The sequence below is a fragment of the Fulmarus glacialis genome, unplaced genomic scaffold, assembly GCF_000690835.1.
Source record: "Fulmarus glacialis isolate BGI_N327 unplaced genomic scaffold, ASM69083v1 scaffold41639, whole genome shotgun sequence".
Classification (NCBI taxonomy): Eukaryota; Metazoa; Chordata; class Aves; order Procellariiformes; family Procellariidae; genus Fulmarus; species Fulmarus glacialis.
Window position 1 is genome coordinate 60333 of NW_009232256.1, and position 27884 is coordinate 88216.

A 27884-nucleotide genomic window follows, 5' to 3' on the forward strand; every position below is an offset into this window, starting at 1 on the left:
GAGTGTGGCTTAAACTACGGGTTTGGCATGAACTTGGTGTAAATCTATGCATGACACCTATTTTCTAGCTTTGGCAATTTCGGTATTACCTTAAACTTGGAATGATGGAACAAGAATCTTTTTTTTTAGGTTGTTTTTCTCTCCTGCATATGATGTGCTTTCACTTCGTTTGAGATAGCCTTAAATGAAGAGGAAAAAGGAAAGGGGAAAAAAAAAAAGTAAATTAACTTGGAATTGAAAGCCCTAACTCTTGATGTCCAGATTGGACGGACAAATGAACAGTGAGTTTTATAGCACTAATTCAGCTCTTGACCTCATTTCATACGATTGCATGGGAGTCCTATACTGGCTCAGCTGGCAGAGTGGGCGGCTTTGCGAGGATGCAGGGCTGCCGCGGGCACGCGCTCCGGCTGGGCTGGGCTGTCTCGCAGGGGCTGTGTAGCGGCGATGCCCGCAGGCTCCCAAACCCCCTGCTCTGGGTTCTCCCTCCATGGCCTGGCCTGGCCGTCCAGCCGCAGCCTGCCTTGGGCTGGAACACGGCTCAGCCTACCCGGCCGAGAGCGTAGTTGGAAATACGGGTTCTCCCGCAGAAACGCAGCGACATCGTGTGTTCTTGCTGTGGTCTAGGTAAAAACTTGTTTTTTTTCTCTACTGGACCTAGAGTGAAACACTTGTTTTGCTCCAAAGGGAAAAATAGAGAGAGTTAGGAAGCCACTGAGATGTCAATAAACCCTCTTTAGATTAGTGGATTTTATTTGGACTTTGAGTGGGTAGCTAACGCTGAGCTGAACACAGCTGCTCTCCATATGTTGCACTTAACGCTGCACAATTGCTATTAAAAATTAATGCTGCTAAAGTGTAGACAAGCGCAAGTCCAGGCGTTCCTCTTGATCAGCTCTAGACATTCAGATTACTGGAGGTGTTAGACAGACTCTTACTTCTTAACATTTAAAATTTCTTCAGAGCAATTTATGAAATAGGCTGTTAGCACAGTTCTGAGCCTGCTGTAGTTACCTCCTGTGCTAATTGCATAATTCAATCAAATAGTCTAATCTAGGAGAAGTACCTTTGCAAAGACCCAGCAGACCTGTCCTTTTAAACACCACTTTCTGTTCCTTAAACCAGATTTTCAAGAGGATGGTATCTCCAAGTATTAACTCTTTCATATATTTTGCTTTAACCAACTTCCAGATAACTTCTTGTGATGACTATTACCTTTTCTGTGAGACTTGAGCTCCAGTTTCTGACTTATAGTACCACTTGGACATAAAGTTGGGGACTCTGGCTCATCTGAAACATGGGGTTTTTTGTCACGTGTAATTTTGGGAATTGCTTTTCTTTTGCCCTTTCAGCACAGCTTGACATGTGAAAGCTGATGGTATTTTTGCTTGCTCTTACTTTGTGCAAGCCAGCTGCAAAACTGCGCCCTTTCAAAGATTACCAGTATGAAAGTATGTTTTGATTATTTTTGCCTTCTGTTGCCTTCTCTTTTCATTACCAACTTGGGAAAGGAAAACGAGCATTTAAAAGATGAGATAAGGTATGCTAAAAGATGTCTTTCAGAATTATCCAGCAACATGGGCACTTCTGTTTCTCTTTGACCTCAGTTAAGAAAAAATACCTAACTTATATCTCACTAGTTCTAAATGCTCCTGGTTTTCAGATCCAGTGATAAACCTTTAGAGTGCTCATAACTTGTATCTGTTGTTTGAATATTTTTTGTCACTGCGCTTGAGTAAGGTTTGGAGAAAGTAGGGGGGAAAAAATTGCCTCTTTCCTGGTATTTGAGCACCGGTATGGCAGCAAGCATTGGACTTCAGTATCTTAGGCACTTGTCCAGCAGAAACTGTTAACTGCTCTTAACGTGAGTGAAGAGGCTACTGAACAGCTGTCGGATAAGAAACTGATGGGTTTTGCTGGTCTGGGTTGACTCTTGCCAGTTTGAACTCTCCCATCCCCTCCCCCATTACTCCTTTTTACACTATATTTACTTTAGCTTACTGAAGAGAGCCGTTTCAATACTTGATTCTATTTTTATTTCAGCTTTCTAGAAAATGAAGTGCTTTAACAAAAGTCACAGTAAACAGCAGTATATCACAGTGCGATTTGTTTGTCACATTTTCTTGTTGTGATTCCTGAGGAGAGACTTGGGGACAGCCCTGACCGCAGCTCCTCGGCACTGCAGGAAGCCCAGGAAGGCTTTGCTTTCAGCTGCCGTTTGGCTTGTTAAAGTAACATCTGAAAGATGACCACGCCAGAGGCTCTGCGGCACCAGGGTGGCACATGCAGGAGGTAAACTTGCACTCAAGAAGAAAACCAGGAATGAACCACCAGGTCGACAGGTGAGTCCCTGCTACTTTCCCCATCTGCCAGACTGCCACGCTGCAGGGATCAGAGGAGGACACTTTCCACCACGCAAATTCTTGTGGCAAATTCAATTCGGAAATGTCGGTGTCGGCGTTTGGACATGCTCCACTGTGACCAACCAATTTGGCAGTGGGACTGCTCCAAGCCTTCAAGCAGAAGGAATGATGTTCTGCTGCCCAATCCTGGCCAAGTTACTCTCTCCTGCGCCAGCAAGCCTGTGTCTAAGCTGGCTCTCTTCCTCCAGGCAGTCTGTCAGCCCTCTGCACAGCAAGACACGCTTCGGGCCCCTCCAAAGCTGACACGGAAAGCGATGGAGTGGATCTGATCCCCAGCTGCGACAACAGGCAGCCCACAGGCAGCTGTATGCTCTCGTGCTTAGTGGCATCCCACTTCCTCTTCCCTACTCCCCCAGTGCCTGTACACTGTGGGTGACTAGATCCAGCCACTGCCTTGGAGTCCACCGCATCTGTGTAAGAACAGCGCTCAGGTGAGCAGTCCTTAAGACGTTGGCAAAAGATTAAAGTTCTGCCTGGAACTTAGGACAAGCTGTAAACAGTTAAGTTTGCTTGCTACCAGTTAAATTCTTGTTTGCTGTCCATAAAATCTTGTTGGCTTTTGAAAATAATCTGTGTAATCTTTAAGTCTGGCAGTATATTTGGGCTCCACTTATAGTATAAATCGGAAATGCAGTGATCTTTTTCTTTTGGCTTGTTTGCTTTTATACCATAAAAGTAACAAGGCGGTTAAGTTCTGACTAGCTCATTTTCAACAGAAGAGTGAGGTTTTGGTACCTGGAAACATAATGAAAATGGAATTGCTAAGTTTCCTCCGGAAATAACGTGTATCCCAAGTCATCCCTTCTCATCTGCTCACTATGGTTATAGCTTAAACAAGATTTGGTTGAGTGTCAGGCATTTTAGAGTAAAACCAAGATAACTCAATTATGAGATCAATTACTCCTGATAGTGGTGGCATTATGGTATACTCCATGAGTGAGTCATGCAAGGCCCGATTCTTCCATCAGTCTGTAGAACAGTCCCTTCTGAGCTATTAAGTGTTCCAGAGTATCAAATTCAGCTATCTCACCATTTTCCAAGACTAAAATCCTGTGAAGGTTAAAACAGAAGTGTAAGCTTGGGGACACGCCAGCAGCTGTAATAAACTTAGTTATTTCTACTTATTTCTAAAATAAATTTCAGTACTTGCTTGTTACTCAACCAACCTTTCCAGCAGTTTTCAGCTGGGAAACAGCTGTGGGATATAAACAGGTTTCTGATGAGTGACTATTCAAGTACTGAGTTTGTGGGAGGAGAGTTTTGTGGCAACTGAGACTGGAGTAAGATTTGTGGATGTGTATTTTAGCTTCACGATTTTAAGATGAAGCAAAGCGCTGTAGCCATGGTTTTGCTGTCAGTGGGCGAAAAAGGGGTATGACACAGCGTGAAATGCATCACGTGGGAATAAATGATCTTTGATTAACCTATTGGTGCCTAGCTGATGTAAGATGGCTCCTACAATTTCTAAAGCAAAGCTTTGAGGGTTAAACAAGAAAAGGACATAAATGAAATTGCTGTTCACTAACACTCTGTGGGGTTTGTCTAGTTCACACAGGTTGCCTGTGTCTTCCTTCCTCCTTAGGAAAGTGGCTGAAGATCTTACCTGTCGCAGTCCATGATGGTGTTTATCCGGTGAGCTATTGTTAACACTGTGCTGTCTTTGAACTGAGCCCTCAGGGTGGACTGAATCTGAAGATCAGTTTCTAAATCTACTGCTGCTGTGGCCTCATCTAGAATGAGAATTTTGGCTTTCCAAAGAAGTGCTCTGGCCAAACAAACCAGCTGTTTCTGACCAGTGCTGCAAGTAAGAAGAGGGATGGTAAACTGAGAGCAGTAGTCACTTTTCCTGGGGTCAGAATACGTGATTAATTTGAAAATAGCAATGAAAAGGTGATTGTTTCCTTTCCCTGAAAGGGTGATTGAGGCTGGTGGCACTGCATGAAACAACCTAAGGAAATGAAGGGAGTGTATTACCATAGCACCCAGGAGATCTGCACCTGGAACAGGGTTCCAGTGTTTTAAGTACTGCACAGACGCAAGCCACCACAATGATTACGTCTCAAAGGTCTTCCACTTGGTGTCGTATGATTTGATTTCATGCTGCTAAACAGGACAATAATGCAGCAATTTGCTGTCTGGGCACTTTTTTTTTTTTTTTTAAATGAATTAGACTCCTTGTCCCACTAGCTCTATGTTTTCCTAGCCCATAGGCTGGCACTGCCCTGCCACTGTCTTTCTGCAGATAAGGTACCTTAGGTTTTCGCCTTGGTCAGTGCATTTATATTCCAACTGATCTGGCAAATCTGCAACGAAGTTCTTGAGCTGAGTCAGTTCCAAAGCTGTCCAGATGTCTGCATCAGTGTATCGGTTTAATGGGTCGAGATTCATTCTTAGAGAGCCAGAAAACAAAACTGGGTCCTGAGCAGAGAGACAGTACAAACAACTCCTGAAATGAGTTATAAAAATGAGCTCTCCGGTTTTCCCTGCTGGGTGCAAATCTGTGGCTAATGTTATATTGAATGGAAGACTAGCATGGCATAGAGGTTATTTCCAACTTTGAAATTTCTGAATGTCCCTTCTCTCACAAAATCTTTATAAACCCTTCCTAGGTGTTAAGACTTACAACACTGCTGAAGCATTTTGGAAATTAATTTCATACCTGGGGAATGACAGTTATCTTGTTTCTTAGGTCATGGAGGCCTAGTTGAGCAATATCTAGTCCATCAATTAGGATCGCTCCTTCTGCAGCTTCCACTAATCGCAGCAGTCCCACAGCAAGAGTAGATTTCCCAGCTCCTGTTCTTCCAGTTATGCCGATCTGTAAAGTGCAATGGAAAACTTTGGTTTTGATGTTGATCGTTTTCCACAGTTGGACAGACCTGTCACGTAGTTCCTCTTGGCCTTTTGAAGAGAGACAGCTTTGCATGGATCAAATCTTTAGGGCTGCTCAAGATTCACGTACTCTAGCAATACATTCTTAAAGGTAATAATTTATAACTAGTAATTGTTTTGTATGAAAGGGAATCTTGAAAGCCTTTGATGGGAAGAATAGCTACAAGACTTAGCAGCTAGAACAGGGTCTTGATGTGGCACTACATTTAAAAAGTGAAATTCCTTTGCTGTAAGTCTGCTAACCCTCTGTGAAATGAAATTTCACTCAGAAGAATGTCTAGTGTATGCAGCAATCCTGGAAACACTACTTTGTACTAGAAGAGGTATGCATTGTGATTGATGGGCTCATACCTCACTGCAGCCTTCACGCTTACAAGTTACTATACCTTGGTGTAGGGCAGGGACTGTATCTGCCCAGATCTGATCACTGCAAAACGCTGTTCACACTTTGTAGCTCTTCTGAAACAAGTGGCTTTGCTTACCTTCTCTTGCCCATTGATGGTTAGATTGACATGCTTCAGTGCTAACTCCAAATTTGGCCTGTATCGCAAACTATAGTTTCTAAATTCAATTCTTCCTTCAGTGAGCCAAACTTGACCTTGAAGTTTGCCATTCAGAGTCCAGGGTGCCTAAACAGATAAAAACAAACAGCAATGTATAAAGCTGATTTAAATCAAATGGCCATACTGAAACAGGAAGCTTATGAAGACGTCTGTGCCAAATTCCCCTGATCTGTTTAGTGTTTCCAAAAGAGGAAAGGCCTCTAACTTTCATATTGCAAATGCTGACTTTTTACTTTGTGCAAAGATGCCAATCATCTTAACTGAAAATAGGGACAAACATTTGTTTGTATGTCAGAGTTCTGACATTGAGTGGTTCCATAAAAAAAATATTTATACGCCTCTGTAAACAGGACTGTGAAAGTCTCCTTTCGTAGGATCTCAGGTCAGCACATGGGGAAATAATTTTAATGATTACAGAACAAAAATGATTGCACTGGAGACTTTTAGTGGCTAAAAGGCTATCTAGCAGCCATCAGTTATCAGAGTGTTGCATCTGAACTTGCACAATAAATACATACTCCAAATATGGGCAGAAAGTACAGCTCATTCCATGAGTGTTACCAAGTGAAGCTATTTTAATGGCAATCTAATGCTTAACTCTCTTAAGGAAATAACGATAATCAGAGGTTATAAAACAAGCCTAGTCACTTGGATAAAAAACAAATGCTGCAGATCTTTAAAGGAAACATAACTGGCCTTTTAAATGGGTAAAACTAGGGGTGTTGTCCAGGTGGAACAGAAAAGTTACTCGTTTATTTTGCAAGATGTTCAACTCTGCTAGTAAGGTCAATAGTTTGTTAGCTACCTCCTTAGGAGTCCTCAAGTATTCTCTCACTCTCTCCACAGAAACAATGTTGTTCTCTATTTCTGTCCAGGAGCGCACCATCCAGTTCAAAATGCCAGTTATCTAGCAGAAAGAAACAGAAGCATTTGGGCAGATAAAATAAGTCTTGACCTGTGCTTGCGAGGTACCTGGTACTTCGTTTTAGTGTTTAAGACCGTCTCATCAGCTAATTACTTGAGAAATCATCCCTTAAAAGGCTAAAAAATAACCATGGATCCTTGTGAAAGTTTGTAAAGCTGTGTTTAAAGAGCCTAGCCAGCTCCCCCCATAACTTCTTCTCAGCAAGTTTATAGAGAACGAAATGCTACTGACTTGGGTGCTAAAAGATAGTGTGACTATTTCTTAGGTTGCTGTGCAACTAGTCTACAAGCAGGTAAGACAGACACTGAAGACCATGCTTCAGTTGCTCAGAGCATGCTGTGACTTAAATTTGAGTTCAGATGCAGGAGGACAAAGATAGCTGGTGCCTATGTTTATCAGGTTTATTCTCTCTAAGGGGCCATGTGCTCCAGATGCTCTGGGTTTCAGCAATGACAGCAGGGTTTGGTAGGAGAAGGCATCTAGAAAGCCACAGAAATAGTTCATAATTTCTTTTAAATTAAAATGGTTGCAAAAATTAAAATGCAAATTGCTTTTGATGAAAGGCAAGCATGGTATTACTTCAATGCTGAGTTACCTGAAGAGCATATGAAATGGAGAAGCCAGCAGTTCCTGGACTAAGATGTCTTCTGCCCATTGCTGCAAATAGTGCTGCAAACAACACGATGCCATTGCCTAGAAACTCCAGGTTTGTAGCAAGCCACCTACAAGAGGAGGAGAGTACAGGGTTGTTGCTGAGTGTCCTCTTCCTTTCTCTCAACAGCATCTGTGATGACTTTGCAAAACACTTGTGGAGCTGCTGGGGTACAGGGTGCTCAACAAAGTTCTTGTCATGCCCTGGTTGCTCTTATCCAGCCACCTTGTAGCTCATTAATAGCTCCACTCTGTCCAAACTGGCTGGCTTGTGGTCTCTGTTAGGATTTTCTCCGAGGCCTGTTGGATGAGAGCAGCCAACACACAGCTTCTTGGATGAGTTGGTCTAACATCTCTCACTCTTTCTGGTACTCCTCACTTGTTTCGTGACTGGTGGCTGATGGCTCCATTTTCTGATGGGTTCTGCATATACGGGCCTCATGCGCTCTGTCATGTGATGATGAGCCTCACCAGGCATGTACTAAAGCTTCCTGCATTTTGAACACCAAGTGATACCTCTAGCTGTGTGTCAGCATGTGTGTGTGACTAGCCACACAACAGAGATGGGAGCACACTGGTTGTGTGAGAGGCACGTTGCCAGAAAGAGGCGCAGTGCGAGTGATAATGAAAGAGGCTACCCTACCCCCAGAACATTGTGCGCCATTGTCTCATCTTCTGTGTACCTCCACCCGAGCCCCGAGAGCAGCCATCTCCACTCACCAAGGCCATGGGAATAAACTATCATTTTCTTTACACTGCAGATTTGTACCTGTCAGCAACTACTCCAGGGAAGCATATTCGCTGATTCTCATCCACTAGAAAATTGCTCTTCAAAATAAATCTCTCCTGGTCCTTGTAAGCACGGATCACGCTGCTCCCTTGGAAAGTTTCTGAAATGTGGGAGTAGATCGGTGACCTGCTGGCAGCCTCTATGCGTCTCAACTGGCAGGAGGGGATGACATAGAAATGCTGGTACAAAGGGAAATGGAAAAGGATGTAATTAAAAGGTTTATGCCTCCATGGAGGTCCTCCACAGAAAATTTGGGAAGGGCTCAACAAGTTCAATAATATGTACTATCCTAGTGTTATAAAACCTAATGTGCAGGTAGGATATGTCCTTAAAACGTGAGGTAGCGTTTCTGCCTGTGTTGTGTCCTATCTTCATTAAGAATAACCCCATGGTTAGTTAATGCAAGAAGCCAAGGTACTCTGAACTCGCAAAGCCTCTAAACTCACACTTACTTTCTCCTGTAGACCAGCCCTTTGCTTGATGGAGAACAGGGGCGTACTTGCACCCTTACTTGCCCTTCCCTCATGTTCAGTCTTAGATAGCAAAGCATGTGAGGTTTCAGAGCCCAATGGGAGAACTGCATGGCATATATGGATATATTAAAAAGCAGCGTAGGAATTCTGGAGGAAAGGAAAAATGCTTTTGGTCTTAATATGATTGCATTTACACTAATGGAGACAAGTATAGCTCTAGGTAGGATTTGATCTGGACATCAGAAAAGCACAAGCCTCTTTGTGAGGTCTCTGGGATGCTTTGGAAGATGGGGGTGATGTGGGAAGAGCCACTGACATTACTCTTGTTCAGATGCAATTCAAGATGATGAAACTAGTTTCTGCATGTCCCCACTCCTAAGAAATGGAAGGAGGCTTTCTGCAGGGATGTGGCCGTGCTGCTTCAGCCCCTCCTGTCTGTGTATCTCTGAGCAACTACCTGGAATGCAGCATAAAGAACAGTCAAGGGCACTATGGCCATTGCTGCCCTTGGTGTAGCCACTATAATCACAAGGTAGATCTCCAGCAAGTTGAATAAGAATCCCAGCAAGGACTTCAGCTTGTCAGGGATGACAGAATCAATAGCATCCATTTCTCTGGAGAAGCGATTCAGCAAGTTTCCAATGGGTGTTTGCTCAAAGAAGACCATTGGGGATCTAGCAACGTTCCTCAGCAACTGCAGAAACAGCTTGTGCGATGCTAACACACCACCTAGAAGGACGGCTGCTGTGGAGGCAAATCTGCCAAGGGCTGCAATATAAAAAATAATAATTATTACTAGGTCTGAACAAACTCACCTTGGAGTTCCCCGTTGCGAGATCGTGATTTTCACTTAGTACTGTGAATGCTATACTAGTGAAAGGAGCTGATTTTCTCTTTGGTAGCAATTAAGCCAAGCCTCAGAACTGCATGGTAAACTACCCTTCCTGCAGGGTAGTTACAGAGGGGCGGAAGACCTTCTAAGCAAGCTTGATGGAGGCCATGGATTCAGCAACTTAAACACACAGGACAAATTCTTTATTCTTCACAAAATGAGTTTGACTGGAATTACTTTGAATTACTCAAAGTCTTAGGTTTCCTGCCTACAAATTCACTGTTAGCACAGAAGGGTATCCAACCCTTCCAACTCTTTTCAACTTGTTCAAAGCTTTCTCAATCTTTTGTCACTTGGGCTGAGATTTTTCCAGATTTGATTTCTGTCCTAAAACAAGTGATTTTTTTTTTTTTTTAAAAAAAGAGAAAGATTTAAATGAATGTAAAATTCCAGAAGTTCCTCTTTTTCTCTTTCTTTACACTCAAAAGACCTAAACTAAGATTTAATTCAGCATGGAGAAGAGCCACTGCTTGCACTTGGATATCATTAATTTATATTGGAGGAACGGAAAGGGATAAGAGGAAGAAAGATATGCAGAAAATGTTGGATACATGGGGGGAGGATAGAAATATAAGGATGTTGTAGTTCTTCCATTGCTGAATGATTTTAGGGGCTCAGGTTATTTAGTTCCAGCAGGAAATATAGAGGAAGACAGTATTCATCGTGGTCTGCTTAAAAGGCACAGGAGAACACTTCTAGCATACCATGAAGTAGAATTTCATGCAGTAACACTGGAAATATTGTTCAGATCCCTTAGAAATCCTCTTTGTGCGTCAGAGCCTGTAGTTTTAGGTCCCATGCCAAACCTTTAGGGCTGGTGCCAAAAGCCCAGGAGGCTAAGAGCCCATGGGTATGCACTTGTTTATATTCTGAGAAAACATCTGGGTATGGGAAAGGGAGATGGAAATACAGAGAAGAATTAGGTGAGCAAGTTAAACGAACCTTGAATGACTCCTAGTGCACCAAAGACTCCAACTCTCAGCTCTGTGTGCTGTTGTGTCCCGTTGTGAACAGGGTCGTCTGTCCACATGCTGAGCCAGTAACCACGAGAAAATGACACGGCTTGCTGACACGTGAACAACAGAATGATGTACACACACAGTGGTAAGCCTGTCGCCTTCAGGTAGGCTGCATAAATCGAAGTATTAACCTAGAGCGAATCAATTGGGGGAAAAATAGGAGGAGAGGTTGGGAGGATCAAGCTTGTTAGCAAGGAAAAGCAGCTCCAAAACAAGGAATGATTTATTATGGCATAGCTACTCGGTTGTATGTCACGGGCCATAGCAACCATGTTAATTCTTTTTTTCTTTTCATTCAACTTAATTGTTTTGAATGATTATTATCAACTGATGAATGTTACTGCAATAGGCTCCTGTTACTGCTGGAATGCACGTAAGGCTTTCCTTATGCCAGGTAGTGGTTTTCATTTGTTGTCGGCGTGAGTGAGAACTATCATGTATCCCGCTAACTGCTTGTGTGAGTAACTCCTGATCGGCAGAGGTGAGGAGAATCCCAGTCTGGCTAATACTGTGCTTCCCTAAGGGAAGAGCAGCCCCGCTTTGGGGGTGCCAGACTTCTTACTCTCATCTCTTCTCAGTACCAGTGTGTAGCCTCAGGTATTTGTTTCTTCCCCACGTTTTACTGCTGCTACAATGTGCCCTGAATACACACCTCATTCATGCCCGACTCCTCCTAGCTGGAATCCCACGTTTGCTTCTTGCCTTTCACACTACCCTCCTTTTGAGGTGTTTCCCTTGGGCAAGATAAGAACACTGATGTGCCTCTTTGCCCCTTCCCACCAGCCTCAACAAGAGTTTAGGGACAAATTCAAGATTACAAGTCCCTTGTAATCTATCCTCTTCTGTGCCTTACCACCACCTCACCCCGATTGCCTCAGCGTGTTTTCCCCTTTCAGGTTAACTCTTGAATCAGGATCTCTCTCCTCAAGTGGTCATAATTTATTTTTTTTCCCCTCTCATTTCCATAATGTGCTCTCTGCAATGTATCTGCATTATTCCTATTTTGGAACCAGTGCTTAGATTGGGGCATCCAGGGAGATACAGTTTGCATAGAAGGTGCTATGTAAAATAATGCTGAAATGACTTTGTTTCTAGGGCAAACTTGTACAGCTCGGCTGGCTTCCCTGGGATTGCACTGGTTTAACTTAGGCAGTGAGCTGAACCACCTGCCATGAATGGGTCAGTAATAAACCCATGGTACGTGTCTTTGCCTTTACAGGAGGGTGCTGTGCTTACCCTGCCATGCTGAGTTTTCTCTCCCTTGGTTAATCTTCCTTTGGTGGCTGCAGCAGTGGTACAGTCTTGACTTACAGGAATGGTCTCCCTTCCCATAGCAGAAGATTTGACTGAATTGTCACTTCATAAAGAAAACAAAAATCCTTTCAATTTTTAGCCAAGGCAATGAGTATATTTTAAAGCTGGATCTCCTTACCCATCCACCCCTATATTCATGCCTATTTTGAGGGCTGCAGTTTTCGGGGTCCTCCAGAGTGACCCCAACCATTGTCCATATTTATCACAGGGACTGGGCTCTGTCAAACTATTAACAGAGGCTTTAAGCATTCACTAGCTGTAGCTGGTTTGAAATGAGTCAGATGTTATGGCCCCACTGGGAAGTGAACAGCAAGCAAATGTATCAACACGCCTTGTATATGAGCTCTGGAACAAATTCTGGCTCCTTGTGAAATACGGAGAAAATGTTAGTCAACATCCACATTCAAGAGCAATTTCCTACCTATTCTTGAGTTTTGCTTGTTTGCTCTTATTAATTTACAGATCAATCACAAACCTGTATCATACTCAGGCCTCCATGTAGGCTTGTATGGGCTTTTGGGGCCAGTTCTTCAGTGTCTGAGACAGCTTTAAGCTTACCTGAAGAGCTTCTCCTGTGATTGACCATTTCGAGAGGTGATGGTGCCTTTGGTGTCTCCTATAGCTGTGAATAAATGTACTTTTTTTCTAAATGCTTTAGAATCCCATTTTGTCCTGTATAGCTTTTGACAGACTGGTAATAGGGAGGACAGATTCATTACAAAGAATTGTTTCTAACGGTCGAAATATCAAGGTGAGGCTTGAAGAATAGCACATATAGTGGGTAATTCTGTTTACTGCATGATTGTTGTCTACTAAGATGGAACTGTTTATTCAAGAACCAAATTTGAGGTGATGAGTCAGCTAATTTGACAGGCATATTTCCGCCCCCCCCAGTTTACTGTGATTGGATGTCTGCTTTAAATGTCCATAATAGAACAAATGTAAGACTGGCTTTTCCAGTTTTATTCTCTTTTCCCTCTTCCCGAGTGTGAACAGCAGCGGGCCCCCCCTCCCCCCCAGTTCTTTAATGTTAAGTATAATATTAAGGAAACCACTGATTGATAGGAAGAATGATTCCAACTCATTTGGGTTACCTGGAAAACCAGTGCCTGCCTTCTCTTCTGCTGTAACGTGTGAATGAAGAAATTCTGCAAAGGCCCCATTTCTCTGTAGAAGTTCTTGGTAGGAACCAATTTCTGAGATCCTTCCATCCACCAGCAAAACAATGTTGTCCACTTGAGGCAAAATGTTGATTGTGTGAGTCACTAGCACACGAGTCTGCTTGAATAGAGGGAACAGTTACAGTTGTTCTGGTGTTTTCCTGCTCACTCAAGCTGTTGCAGTCAGCTGTCTTCTGAAGAAAGACATGTATTCAGTGTGAGCTATGATTTTTACTAACTTGGAGATATTTTTGTTATTTATTCCTATAACTTCTGACTGTCTCTTTGATAAAGCTTATCATTGCAGCACAGCTTTGTGCCCATTTTGAAAGTGCAGAACCTGGGAGCGAAAGGGTGAATCAACTTCTTTTGTGTCATGCACAGCATAAAAGAGTGAGGATGGGAAGTGAAGCCTGAAGTCCCAAGCTAGCACCCTGTGTGTAGAGGACCTTTTGCTTAGCTCACTGCCCACTTCCATTGTTGATTCCCCTCAGGCTGAAGCTCTTAAGTAGAATGATGTTAATTGAAGAGTATGTCACATTTATTGTCACTGATATCAGTATTTCAGAATCAAATTTGTGCCTGAAAATTCATCACCCTGAATGGAGTTAGAGTGCAGCTCCTTTTCATTTAAATTTCTGAGCATATCTGCACACATATAGGAAAGGATATAAGACAAGTAATTTTTCCCTAGATAAAAAATTCGCATGTTATATATTTCTAATATACAGTCAAGCCCTTTGAGTACTGCTTATGTCTGATACCTTCTTTCTTTGCCAGTCTTTCTATGTTTCAATACAATAATTACATTCTGATACTTGCAACCAATCTACACATGAAGAGAAAAGTATCTGTAACCAGACATGTCTGTTTTAACTGGACTTTCTAATGAAAGAAATTACCTATTTTCCTTCTACAACGTGAAATTGAATCAAGTATTTGTAGGCAATTTATACCATGAAACAAATAGAACTGTCCTAGCATCCCTTCTCATGTAACCACATTTATTATCCAGACTGCTTGACAGAGGAGAAATACCAAGGAATAACAAAATGCAACCAATGCAAAAAAGAATAGAAGTGAAGTGTTTTAACATGGATTTTAACACTGAAGTTTAAGTCATGACCATTTGGGTGATGAGAACTGTAAAGGTGCCACTGAACTATTCAAAAGTGATGGGATTAGACATTGTAAGATACAATGAGCTGGAAGAGATCAGACAGCTCTTCGTAACTATACTAGAAGTAAATCTCAAAAAGGGAGAAGGATAATGTTGACAGAAGACCAAAGAACTATAAACTTGCTGTAGAAGTAAGGCTGGAGCTAGGCATGTGGTTTGCATGAGGATAAAGACAGTCTTTCAGGAGAACCTAACTTTTCAGTCTTCTGCCTCTTGGATGAGATTCACTGCAGGACTTCCATGTGCTGTGTGGACTGCAGAGGTTACCCATTCCAGTTCCACTGTTGTTAACGGTAGTACCTGCTGTCACTAGCAAAAAAGAATTAGGGATCCTTTGATAAAGTGAGTAACCCACCTTACTGGAAATGTTTCAAGGGCCCTGATAATTAGAGACATTTTGCAATCTTTTACAGTTCAGGATTTATAACACACCTTGTCCTTCAGTAAGCCGTTGCGTCCAAGAACATGTTCAAAAATATGCTGTCTGACACGGGCATCAACAGCTGAGAGGGGGTCATCTAGAAGGTAAATTGAAGCCTTCTGGTACACAGCACGAGCAAGATTCACTCTTTGCTTCTGCCCTCCAGATATATTTATTCCCTGTAAAAATGTATTGACACTGTTTATTCCAAAGCTACAGCGTATTTGCCAACTGTTGGCTCCATTTTACACTAAGGTTTTATTACTTCCTTATTTTTATATCAGTGCTTCTCTCCCTGCTCTCCCTCCCTCTCTCCCTCCCTCCAAATAGGGCTCTTGAGATGCAGAGGCAGATTGAGCAACTCCACTCTCCTGCAAAAGAGGACCCAGGAATGACCTGGATTTGTTGATTTTGTCTTAAGTATCTCTCATACCTTCGGTTAGGTTAACTGTCAAGAGGTGGGCTTCAGACCCCATTAAATCATGGCAAGACTTTTCAGAAATTCCTGAGCACCTGCCTCCTGCAAGTTTAGTCATTTTGTAGGTGTTTTAAGCAGGACACCCAAAGTTGTAGCTACTCATGGAAAAGTTGGCCAAAATATAAACCTAAGCCAGTACCTTCTCTCCTATTTCACTCTTCTGCCCTGCAGGGAAGCTCTCCAAATCAGGTTGCAGTGCACAAGCATCTATCACTCTATTGAACCATGTTTCATCCATCTCTTTCCCAAAGAGAATATTATCTTCCACTGAAGCATTTTGTATCCAAGCTTGCTGGGGGACATAAGCTGTGGTGCCCTATAAAAATGGAAGAATGTTTTCATAAGCTCAACTTGACACTGTGGGGATCTGACTTTGAAGAAAAACTCTCTCAGTTAGCTTTACAGAAATCTGGAATGATCATCACCATTGACAGGTCACAGAGGGCTTTGCAAAATATGAGTCTGCACTTTGATTATCTTATAGAGGAGGAAACAGGTACAAGTACGTGATGTTATTTATCACAATGCCACTTCAGCTCACTGTCAAAGTGGGAAATGGAACTGGATCTCTGAAGTCCTGTTCCAGTTCCCATTCCCAAGGGCCAGGTTCATCTGAGAGGTCTTAAGCACCTTCAGATAATTAAATGCAGGCTGCTACATACAGCTTTTGTTAAAATTCAGCAGTAAACGGGTTTTCATCAAGTCCCTGATGCCTTGGTTAATATCTTACTGTTCCTGAAGACAGCCTAATTAGAAGCAAATGCTCAGGGGAAAATTTACCTTCATGGTCACACAGCCATCTGTCTTCTCCAGCTCACCAAGTAACGCTGACAGCAAGGAGGACTTTCCAGCCCCCACCTGGCCAACTACAGCAAGCAAGGAGCCTTGGGGCACGGTAAGATCTATCCTGTAGAGAAAAGATTAGTCTCTTACCACCTTTTATATACACTTTCTGAAAAGAAAATGACCAAAATTCTTGCTATTGTCTTGTAGCAATAAAAATGTACCAACTAACCCCCTAATTTCATACTTGAGGCCTCAGTTGCACAGGATTACTCTGTCATGCTGACTTTTTGCAGCAGAACAGGAGCCATCCCTTCAAAGACACCTCCAGCCAGAAAGTATTCATCCCCATCCCCATCTGAGTTTCAAACCCAGATCCAAAACCCAGGTCCCCACTCTGGAGATAGGCTAGCCCAAAGCACTAGATAGAAAACATTCCTGAACATCAGAACTTTTCAATACTGTTTCTTCTCTAAAACTGCAATGCCTTTTGAAATAAGCATGTACAGATGTCATATATAATATCTGCATACCATCAGTTCTAATTTTTTGACTTAAATTACTATAATTTCATATTTGGACAAGAAAATTGTGTAAAGAAAGCAGTCCCCATGTATTAAGGCAACATCCAGATACAGACACCTTCCCATTTATGCGCTCCCAAGCATAAAAGCAAGATTACATTTTGTCTGACTTTATAATTTTCAGAATTCAATGTTTAAGCAAACTCAGAAGCCTCTAGATATTCCACACTGGTTTCACTTAGGCCCGGAGGAATTAGTTCATTCAGCATCCATGCTGACCTACAGAACTGAGATGATTAAGGGTAAGTCTGTACCTTCTAAGACAAGAAGTTTCTTTGCTCCAGCAAAAAGTCCCATTTCTTATGGTGATACTTGCCTGTACTAAAATATGAGGAGAAAGAGAACACTTGTAAATTCAAACGCAGGTACAGAAATATCCCTATTTATGTGACTTTATGTTTCAGTGTGTATTTACATTACATAAAATGAACCTTAAGTATGAAAAGAAGGGGTTAATTACCAGATTAGATTTCATTGTTAGAAATAAATAGGCCTGAGAGATAAAGTGACAGTAAAGGGCAAACATTTTTCTCTCTTGAGTATGGTAGGCACCCTAAGAGTGGAAGCGGAACAATGGAAGCTACTCTCCTTATAAGACAACAATGCTAACAGAAAAGCTTACCACAGTCAGAAGTGTTTCTGCTTGAGCTCTCAGGATTCAGTTCTTCCAGATTCAGAAAAGCAGCTAAGCGGTTTAAAGAAACTTTGGCCTGAAATGAAGAAGCACACAAAAGAATAAGATTTGAAATAGAAAGGAAGCTAAAACCCGAAGTGAAGACTCAACTTGAAGACCCACTTAGAATGTTGACTATGTTGCAGATACTGTAGACTTGGATGGATGAATGCAGCTCTTCCTTATGTTAACTGCCTTTATTTCCACTTAGCTTAGCAAAAAGCCATATTCTTCCCTGTGTTTTCTCTTCTGTTCACACAGTGAAATTGGTGCTTTTTGATTCAATTCATCCTGCAATCTTTCCAGTGTTTGCTTCTGTATAGGAAGAGTTGTGACAGTCATCTTGGGGTGCAAGAGGGAAGTGCAATTTCCCAATTTCTTACTGGACAATGCATTGCTTTTCTCTCTGGCCTGGGCTAGCAGGGTTTCCACTGATCTCCCATGGAGATTTTGCTCCATCTGTTCTGACTTCTGTGATTAGAAACAGAACTGGAAGCACCTCTGAGATGTAATGGTCCTTGTGATTGTTCCCAGAAGACTTAAGAGTTGTTCTTGGTGACTATTTTGTCTATATATGGAGCCTTTCTGAAAAACAATACTACAAAGTACCTTTAGCTGCAAGTCCTTGCACTTCAGTGTTTCACAATAGCAATTAAATAGCTAGCCCTGATGTTCAAAGCCCTAAGAAATCCCTACCTTTACCTGTTAATGGTGATATGTAAAAAACCACTTACGGCCAAAGAAAAAGGAACATAGCCTGCAATTAACCTGGACAGCAGCGTTTATGGAGAACGGCAGGAAGGAGTGCGCAGTGTTGAGAATGTTGATCAGTGTCAAAGATACAAAGGCCTTCTGAGCATCCAGGACATGTGTGTTATCCACCAGCGTGTAGACAGCAAACATGAGAAACGCAATCTGAAAGGGAGCAAAGGAAAAGCAAACCATTTGCTTCAGACAGGGAAGAGAATGGTTCAAGGGTGATAGGCCCCTTCCTAAATGCTCTGGAACCCATTTAGTTAAATCCAGGCTATCACCCATATACCCGTCCTGCAAATACCATAGGCAAAGGTCTTGCATGTTGGTAACAAAACCAAGTGTGATCATTTGACGTTTGTTCTGCTTTACGGAAGTTTTGGTGCTGCAACCACAGCAAGGTGAAAGCACAGCCATTTCCCATTGAAAACACACACGGCTGAGCTGCAACAGCAACTGCAGAAGTGGCTTGTGCTGATACTGACTGTGCCAGGAACCCTGTCTAGCTGGAGGTCTTCAGGTGCTTCTTGCAAAGTAGGCTCAGTTTGCCTGGAGCACACTGCCAGACCAGGCAACTTGTCCATGGAACTGTTAGTGTAAATGTCTGTGTGATTGATTCTACTGTGGCTCAGCAACTCCTCTGAGATCACCAGCTCCTCTGGGCAGACATTATCTTTAGCTGTCCCACAGGAAAAAACTGTCCAGACAGGAGTACAAAGAGAAATGGAAGTAATAGGACATGTTTTATGTAGGAAGGTGAACAACTCACCAGGAAAGTTGATGAATGGAAAGAAGCTAGAGATGCTGAGAAGAGAATCTGAGATCTTTTTAGGGCCTGAAGTTCTTGCTTCCGGATACCAAGCACTTTCTCCATGAAGGTCTTCTCCCAGCCATACAGTTTGATTACTTTAATGTCACTGAAAATGGCATTGGTGAGTTTGGCCCGCTCATCTTTATGTTTCATCTGGGTCTCCTGTAATAAATATTTGAGTTTTATCATTTAATAGGTTGAATGTTTAACAGTGCAGTTATTCTGAAAAAACACCTTATTCCTGCCTATGAATTCTGAATAAATTTCCCTGCAGTTGAGCTGTGTATACTGTTTTGCTTATGAATCTTCCAGGCTGGGAAATATTTTGCTTTTTATCTTCAGAGCTTTATTTTTACTGGCATAAAAAACCACAGAAAAGGTGGGCAAAGAAGGTAAAAGACTGAACATGCAAGAGCTTACTCTAAACTTCAAGAAACTCAGCAGGCTTTGAATCCTCCTGTGTTCCTTCAGACAGTCATGGTCAGCATGAATAATAAATATTAAGCTATCACTTGATGTTGAATGTTAGTGATACGCTTCAGTACAATACTTTTTTCTTTTTTTTTTTTTTCTTTTTTCCCCCCAACATGCATGCCTACTATAATCATCAGTAGCCTTGGGTTCCATGTGATCCTTTCCTGGAAGAGCATGGCAGCCTTTAACTTAGATTCAAAAGAAGTATCCTAGCATAATTCAAGTCAGTAAACCAGTTCATTTTTATGAAGTAAGATGTACCTGAAACTGACTCCTCTTCTTGGTGATCACGAAATTCAGAGGCAAAAGAAAAAAGAATACAGCAATCGAAGTCAAGGCAGATGGCCCAAGAAGCTGCCAGGAGAGAAAAGGAAAGAGGAGGAACTTCTCATGATTACTAGAAACAACTGTTTCCATTCCCCTTCGCTCACCTTCCCTCTTATTTGAACTTATGCCTAACATCCCTCAGGGCTAAGACTTTACTCTAATCTTGCCTTTGCTGGGAATTGTGCTCCTTAAGCACTGTGGATTGTTAACTCTCCAGGCCGGGTAACTCCTGTCATCATGCTCTGCTGAATTTATTTGCTTCCCTTTTAGGAACTAGATTAGTGCTGAAAGTGATCCAGAAGCACGCTGGCAATTCAAGTCATTTCTGTTTCTTCCCATCTGTTCTTGGATGTGTTAAGGAGGACATCTTTTGGCTGGCATACGTAAGTGACCCAAAACAAAACCAGGTTTTGTTTAGAAAACAAACCCAAACCCTCAACAAACTATTCTTGCAGCATAAATAACCCAGCTTGTCTGAATTTACATCCACTAGTGAGATGAAATGGTAGCATTACTACTGTGCCACGTACTCTTGGGACAGCTCTTGGATACTAGGGTTCATAATGAATTGCGTATTGAAATAGTGAGCTTGTTTCTCCTGGTTTAGTTACATCTCTCTACAGACGGCTTATGTTTGCTAGAGACGTGAGTGCTGGTATACACAGAGAGATAAAAGTACTCTCTACACAAATGGTCTATGAATACTAGCAAACAAAGTGTTTATTACGCTCCAACTACATGCAACCACATTCAGCTTGTCAATATCGCTAGAAAAGGGATGATAATTTTTCAACAGTCTATAGCATGGCTACTAATTTTCCAGGGTCATAGTATCCTGCCAGGCACAAGGCACAGTCCGTCCTAGTTAGCAAAGAAAGGTCTCAAAGGCCTCTGGAAAGCTCCTGGGAATCAACCATCTCTGTAGTGCTCACACTTCCATTTGGTGTGCTGCCAAAAACAGGGACTAAGAAATAGGGCTTTATCCTGCTGAGAAAATGCCATACATTGACTTAGGGGGAAAAAAGGATCTTTTAGATTATCATCCTTTATTCCTAATTCAGGTTTTGCTCTCTCCTTGCTAAACTCCTTGATACTTATGGAATTCAATGTACCAATACTATTTTTGAATATCACATAACTTTGCTTCAAACTGTTTCACTGATCTTGTGGTAATCAAGCTTCAGGATGAGGTATGTCAAGTTGCTATTTCAGTCCATTCCCTTTTATGTTCTGTAACGATGCTGAGGAGCTGGAACTGGACTCTCAGCCTGCACTGGGCCACTACATTTTGGTTGAAAAGAGAGGTGACAGAGAAAAACCTGAGGCAAAAGTTTATCAGTCAGCTCAGAATAAGCATACTCATAGTCTTTTCCCTGAAAAAGACTGAATGCTGAATACACAGGTGAGAAGATGAAGTGAAGGATCAGGTAAGGATTCTATACCAATAAAAATATCTTCTAAAAAGAAAAGTGAATCCACCATGCTACAGAGCTAAGAAAAATATGGCAATTTCAGGTTATTCAGACCAGCAAAGCTCTAAGCAGAATTTTGAAAGCTCCTTTTTCCTTTGATACCTAGAATAGAAAGGCATAGGTAAGTATCATCATATTTTACCTGCCACAAGAAGACAAAGCAGATGATAATCCGAATAGGAGCAAGCCAGGTCCCATTAAAATAGATAATCAGATCCATTAGCTTTTGGATATCAACAGATACGAGATTAACAATTTCACCTACTGTTGCTGCTTTCCTTGATGCATTTGACATTACTAGGATCTAGGCAGGATAGAGAAGAAAGGAAAGGCATCATCAAACACAGCTTTGGTCCAAAAATCAAACAGCTTTCTTTTCCTTATAAAGAAAGGAAAAAAGGAGATGGAGAAAAATGTCAAATCCTAGGTAACACACTGTTGCCTGGGATATATGACTTCACTTTAGGATGAAGAATTTACTCCTTTCCCCAACCATAATCTATAGCATAAGAAAGTTTATGTTGCTTTTTCCTCTTTCCTTTACTTGGCTTTTCCTTCAGAGGTAAGATCTGAAAAACAAATAGTAAAATACCTCGCACATACTGTTCAGAGATGAATATAGCACAGAATTACATCCTAAAAGTAGTTTCTAATAATATCTCCCCTAATATTGTTAAGAACAATGTACCAACAATGTCGTAACTACTACTGTAGGGCTAGGAAAAAAATGAAGCTGAAAAGGAAGCTACACACTCACCTTCCTGTACACAAGCCCTGTTACTGCAGTTTTCAGTCTCAAACCCAGAACAAGACACATGTACATATATCGTTGTTCAAACAGAGTCTGGAGACAAGCCGAAAGGAACATAGTGAAGGCATAGAAATAACCATGCCAGCTAGGTGCTTCTTGATCTTCAATGAACTCCAGGAAAAGACTGCAAGACAGGAGCAAAATGTTGATGAATCCATGTAGAATGGATTAAATATCAGACACACAAAAATGCAGAAATACCAGGGATTTTTTTGTATTCTCTCTGGCTGATGTTTATCAGTAAAATAGCAGAAGAGTTGGAAAAACTGCTGAGTACCCTATGTCTTATAATATCCTGATTTTTGACATTTAGCCACTCTTGGTTTGAAGCAATCTCCGACCTTAGCACCTTCTCAGGGGAGACCTCATTTTCAGTGCTAAGGATGGCTCCTGAATTTCATGGATTTGTCAGAAATACGCAAATTGGAAGCATATTGCATGCAAATCTAAGGAAGTCATTGACATTTCCAGAACTTCTCTTAATCTTAATGACTAAGAAGTGATTTTGCCCTTGAAAATATGCTGTAATGCAGGTTTGTGTTGTACCAACACAATCCACAAAGCATTATGTCAACTGACTAAAGCTATTTAAGATGTGTAGGATGCACAGATGTGGTCTTAATCAGTCAGGGAACATGGAGCCTTAAGGCTACAGCAAGTGGCTGACAGCCTGTGCAAATTACGTGATATGTAGAACCATCAAATAACTCACTCCTGTTCTAGTAAAGTTGTCAAAAGGCTTAGAGCAGCCAGTCCTTTCCACTGTTGGAATACAACAGTGAAGAGAGTGTGCAGAGCTTTAGACAGTGGTTTGGTTTTTTTTTTTCCCGCTGAGTTGACTGTGGACTTAGCACAAATGATAATCCAGCTCTTTTCGTCAGCAATAAGAGATTTCAAAAGATAAGTGTTCATGTGTCCACCTCTGTGGGTGCTGGCATATACATCCCTGTGTGAGTTCATGCACACAGCAATCTTGTACATGTGACAGAAATACATTATAAATATGCACATACCTCAGTAACTTTGGGATGGAGAACAAGAAAACATCACAGATAACTAAGCAGACAGTGCTGAGAAGGAAATAGGTTCCAAACATGCTCCAAAACGCTTTCAGTAAGGGCCCGCTCTGACTGTGCTCTGATTGCAGTAAAACCTCTGTCTCTTCAGCTTCTGTTATGCCAGTTTCACTCTTCTGACCCTTTTTAAATGTAGCAGACTCCATTTTTCTAAAGAAAGAATGAACGAGAAAGCTAGCTGCAATTGGAGAAAGCTTGGGGATCTCGTGCTTTCAAAAAAATAATTAAATATCTCACACTGGGTCTCATGCCATGTCCAGTATAAATGCTCATCAAAAAATGATCTCTCTCACAAAAAACTTAGAGTTCCATGCTTCCAGGAATGGAAAGATGTTCTCCAGCAGATTTCAACACTTAAAATCAGATTTTGCACAAAGGAACTCACTCACTGAGTGCTCACCCACTGAAGAGTAAAGACCCCGAAGTTTTCATAGCAGAGTGTTACTTGGACCATTTTATGTACGCTATCCTTTTCTTCTTGTTTAACAGACAAATAATTCAGTGGGAATGAATCTTTCGATCATTCTCTTGTCCAGATAGGAAGCACCTAGCAGAGCTTATGTTCAGAGCCTGAATACGTGCTGAAGCAGTCTGTCTAGCACTCTGTGGGGAATGGAGGAGATTAAAGTCTGTTCTGAGATGGCACACCAGCACCTGTGACTGTATTTGCTTATATCATCTAGAGGCAAGAGAGAAACTGCCCAGCTGAGCTAATGACACATTCTCTAGATCAAGTACTCACTGCTGGGTTCTGCTATGACACTTCTTCCACTCTCTTTCAGCCCAGGCAACAATTTCTTCAGAGGAGTCCTCTTTCCTCACTGGCCACAAGTCATCCACCCCCAAGGACTGCTGACAGCCTTTCCAGACAAGCCTGGAGAACACACAGACTGCTGTAAGGTAAGCACAGAAGGATTTGTTGTGCATGTAATGTTTTCAAAACAGATGGGCTTTAAGTTAGTGCACCACAGTGAGCACATAGGGACTTACATAAATCACTACTTGGGACTATCCTTTCCCAGGATAAATATGAATGTTCAGGAACAGCAGTTTTGCTTCAAATTCCTATGCTATGTTCTGTCAACATAATGAGGATTTGCCAATAAGTCCTAATTTCTAGTCTATATTGAGAGTTGGGTCTTGGGCAGTGGAGGACAAAGTTCAATTTAACTTACTCTGTGGCTCAGTGAAACACAGATGAGGCCTTACCATAGCAGACACTAGACCCAAGGTATGTAATAATTTTACTTCTGAATGCTAAGCAGCAAGCTGGGCCAATGTCCTCATTTGCTATTTTCCCTTTGCCCAGCATTTGTTACAGGAAGGTCTGGCAGGCAGATAGGGCTGTGTTTGGTGTACAGTGATCTTTTGAGATTGCTGAGGTCTATTTCAAGATTGGGAGGGCACTGCAAGGGTAGCTGAAAGGGGCAAAAGAATTATCTAGAATCACAAATTTGTGTTTTGAACTACTTTGAGAAAAGTAAGTTAAATTTTTATAATTTGATCTTGTGAGAATACCTCAAGTCCCCAGAAAAAGAATTTAAATCCTCACTGCGCAAGCTAACTCGGGGGCTTAGATACTTCCTGCAGGCTGTCATCTACACCTTCTCTTATGCTGCTGTTTTTTTCTGATATTCTAGCAAAACTACGTCTTTTTCTGTTTTCTTACCCAGAGAACCACCAGTATGTGATTTTGGAAAGAAAAGAGGTGCTGGCTTCTGGACACTGATTCTGATGGGAGGAAAAACATGGGTGATATTTATATGTAGAAAAGGACATGTGTCAGATGAATATAATCCCCTTCTGTGCTTCCCCAGGAAAAGCAATCAAAAAGTTACACACACCCCATTCATTGACCCTAACAGTGTAAAAGTATTGTGGAGGACCAATGGGATCAGGAGACTTTGGAGAATTAGACTTTGAATAATGTCTCAGATGGAGGAACAAAGAATATAATTCTTCATACCCAAAGACATTTATTTTCCGAAGCACCGAGCTCTGCCATATATTACCTCAAATACAGTACTGCTGCACAGGAGAGCATATGAGCACTATCTACTGGTTTCAATGAAAATAAACATGAGTATGGATAGAAGAGGTTTTTAGTTTTTCAGAACATACATAGAAAGACAGAGTACTGTTATCCCAAATTCTGCCGGTTACCTTTTAAAACAGTCAGCCTTTATACAGAATGATGCATCTTACATCTCCCAGATACTCATGTTCCTGTGTATCCCCATAAATTTAAATTCCTGTTTGAACAATGAAGCAATGCATTATGAAAAGCTACGTTATACTTACAGGATTGTTGACAGCTTTAGAGAAGAAGGGAGGGTGATCAACTAAGCAGAATAACACAAGTTCTCCTAGCACCAAGATAGCATAAAGATAAGTTGTAACGTGGCGGAAATGGTCTTCCAGGAAGCCCTACAAAACAGAATACTGTTGAGAATGAGGTAAGAACCTTCACGTAAAATCAGCAGAGAAAGACGACTTCTTGTGTTCTACCAGCCGTAAGCTCCGAGTTTTGGTTCGAAGCATGAGGTGCATTTATTTAAACTGTAGTTATGTAGAAGTACTTAAATAAAAACTCCTCAAACTGGAATATCAGAAAATGCTAAATAATGGACGGTTTTATCGTGAGGCTTCATAGCAGTCTAGTCAAGTCAGAAGTCCACATTGCATCATTATTCAGGGAACTTTGGGTGCTCTGAGGGATACAAGCTCCTTGCTCACCTAGTGGAATAAGTTGTTGATATAATAAAGCAGCTGCCAGTTTTTATTATAAATGGTGTGTCTAAGGGAGCTCCATGAAGGGCGTTCCAATTAATTTTGTGAATGAGAAAGAGAAAAACCAAGGAAAAAGTCTGAGTATTTTTGGAACTGTATTTTGGTAGCAAGAAGTGGCAAAGTGTTATTTCTACAAGAGGCCTGGTGCCTGAGTATCATTCAACACAGCAGGAACAAGCAAGTTCCCACCTGTCTTTTGTTTAGTGGCCACATATTTTTCCCCTATTACTTAAACACACAGGTAACATCAAGTTCTGTTTATTCCTTATTGTGATGGAAAGGTACAACTGTTCACTTGAGGAAAATGGCCACTGACAGTAAGTCTCAGATGTGTAGACCCAGCCAGCACTGCTCCACAAATAAACATTCACCACAAATATCCAAATAATAAAAATGTATAATATATCAACATATTTATGCTGATACAAAATCTGGCATAAGGCCAGTTTTTAGTGACAGTGTTTATGTTCATTTTGCTTCTACTCATATATGAAGTCTGCCAAGCTCTCAGAAAACCACACTCTGTCTACACTGAAAGGGATAACATGGATGGAGATGACAAAATGTCATCAATCATTTTTCTCAGCACACATCGTAAGAGAGGAATTTGGTTCTCCACCTCACAATCAATGAAGCAGAAAAACCCCTGTTGTTTAGAGACTTCATACCCCTGCACGTTAAACATATGTGATTTCACTTACGCTTTCCAGGGCATGCTGGACTTTGGAACTAAACATCACAACTGCAGACAGGAATGAGAGCAGCCAGTAAATCAACAGGATGCCTGAAGACTGGATGCCCATCATTCTTTCCGCCTGGGTAAGGAACATGGCAAGGATCTGCGAGGAAGTACAAATTTGTCGAAATAAATAGCTGGTAATGGAATGCCAAACATTATTATGAAATTAACGGATACAATAGAGAAAAATCAGTTAGTTTCTTGCCCAAACATTTCAAGATGTTCAGAGCTGCAGTATTGTTCCTAAAAGGCTAAAACTGAAAAGCATTATGTGCAATTTCGCACTCAAGAATGTCTCTCCAGAAAGGGCAAGTAATAAAACTACAACTGGGCCAACAGGCTGGGAGGATCTAGGCTATGAAGACGCAACGACAGAAGGGGAGGATAGGCATTTAGGTTGAACAGAAATCCCGTTTTATTCTAAACTAAATACTAAATTGCATACCGTGGTTATGAGAAACTAGATCTTGTCTTGTTGTTGTGAGACCTCTTTCTAAACGCTACTGCTACCTCGGCTCTTGCGAGTTACTTGCCCACAGGGCTCTATGCTGTAGCTGTAGACCCAGTGTTCTGCCCCAACTCCAAACCCCTGCTCCATCACATAGCAGAAACCTCACAAAGTGTGTCTCCAGCCTTCTACTCCCCATCAGCTATCTTTGTGCTCAAAGATACTGAGAAACATGGGAAATACAAGATCTGCCCCAGGAAGGCTAAGCTGGGCCACATGCAGACAAAACAAAGGAAGAATTACCATTGTGATTCCCACCATGGCAGGGCTAATGAAGAATGCTGGAGCCCGTGGGATTCCTTGGCTTATTTCCCACAGTGTGAAGAAGACATTAGAAAAACACAGTATTACCAGGATGAATCCAAGGACCTGGGCAGAGACAGCAAACACATGTTGGAATGGACTGAAATGATGATGGGATGATCTACTGAACTGAATGCTCCAAGCAGCCTGGGCAGTAAGACTGGAGAGGTGGAAGAGCAGGTCTGGGATAGAGAACATTACAGGAAATAGCGTGGAACCGAATGGAAGTACAGGGGAGAAGATCTTATGACAGTTCTTCTAAAACTTTACTTGATTTATACTAACCTGACTTTACCTGAGTCAGTAAATGTCAAAGCAAACACAGAGATGGATCATCAGAAAAGAGTTAATGATTTAGAAAAATTAATTTCTGCATCGAAGTTATGATAATGTTAGGATCAAACTCCATCCTCCACCCTTACCATTTTGGTTTTGAAGATGTGGGACATCCTGATATAGCCTTTGTTTTTGTGTCGAAGATACAAGTAGTAGAAAGGAAAACAGATCCAAAGATAGGCACAAGGGATCCAAGCAATGACTGTACTCTCAAAGCACCAGGTAAATCCTGGGGCGTTTGTATACCATGTCTGGTTCCAGTC

At 41.7% G+C, this 27884-nt stretch overlaps 1 protein-coding gene across 1 annotated transcript; it reads right to left on the reverse strand.

The window, feature by feature from the left end:
* Positions 1 to 3364: 3364 nt before the first annotated feature.
* On the reverse strand, positions 3365 to 27884 carry ABCC6 (ATP-binding cassette, sub-family C (CFTR/MRP), member 6; the record flags this gene model as incomplete). Its single annotated transcript, XM_009584833.1, has 30 exons — positions 3365 to 3473; positions 4027 to 4221; positions 4675 to 4841; positions 5083 to 5241; positions 5798 to 5944; positions 6684 to 6785; positions 7399 to 7525; positions 8224 to 8423; positions 9175 to 9485; positions 10552 to 10759; positions 11865 to 11985; positions 12501 to 12564; positions 13037 to 13220; positions 14715 to 14882; positions 15321 to 15497; positions 15962 to 16088; positions 16803 to 16869; positions 17159 to 17258; positions 17990 to 18136; positions 18744 to 18947; positions 19521 to 19613; positions 21201 to 21362; positions 21816 to 21993; positions 22883 to 23095; positions 23688 to 23819; positions 24615 to 24676; positions 25247 to 25372; positions 26437 to 26574; positions 27226 to 27351; positions 27708 to 27884. Coding segments are annotated over 30 exons (4491 nt in total), but the record flags the coding sequence as incomplete, so codon positions are not given.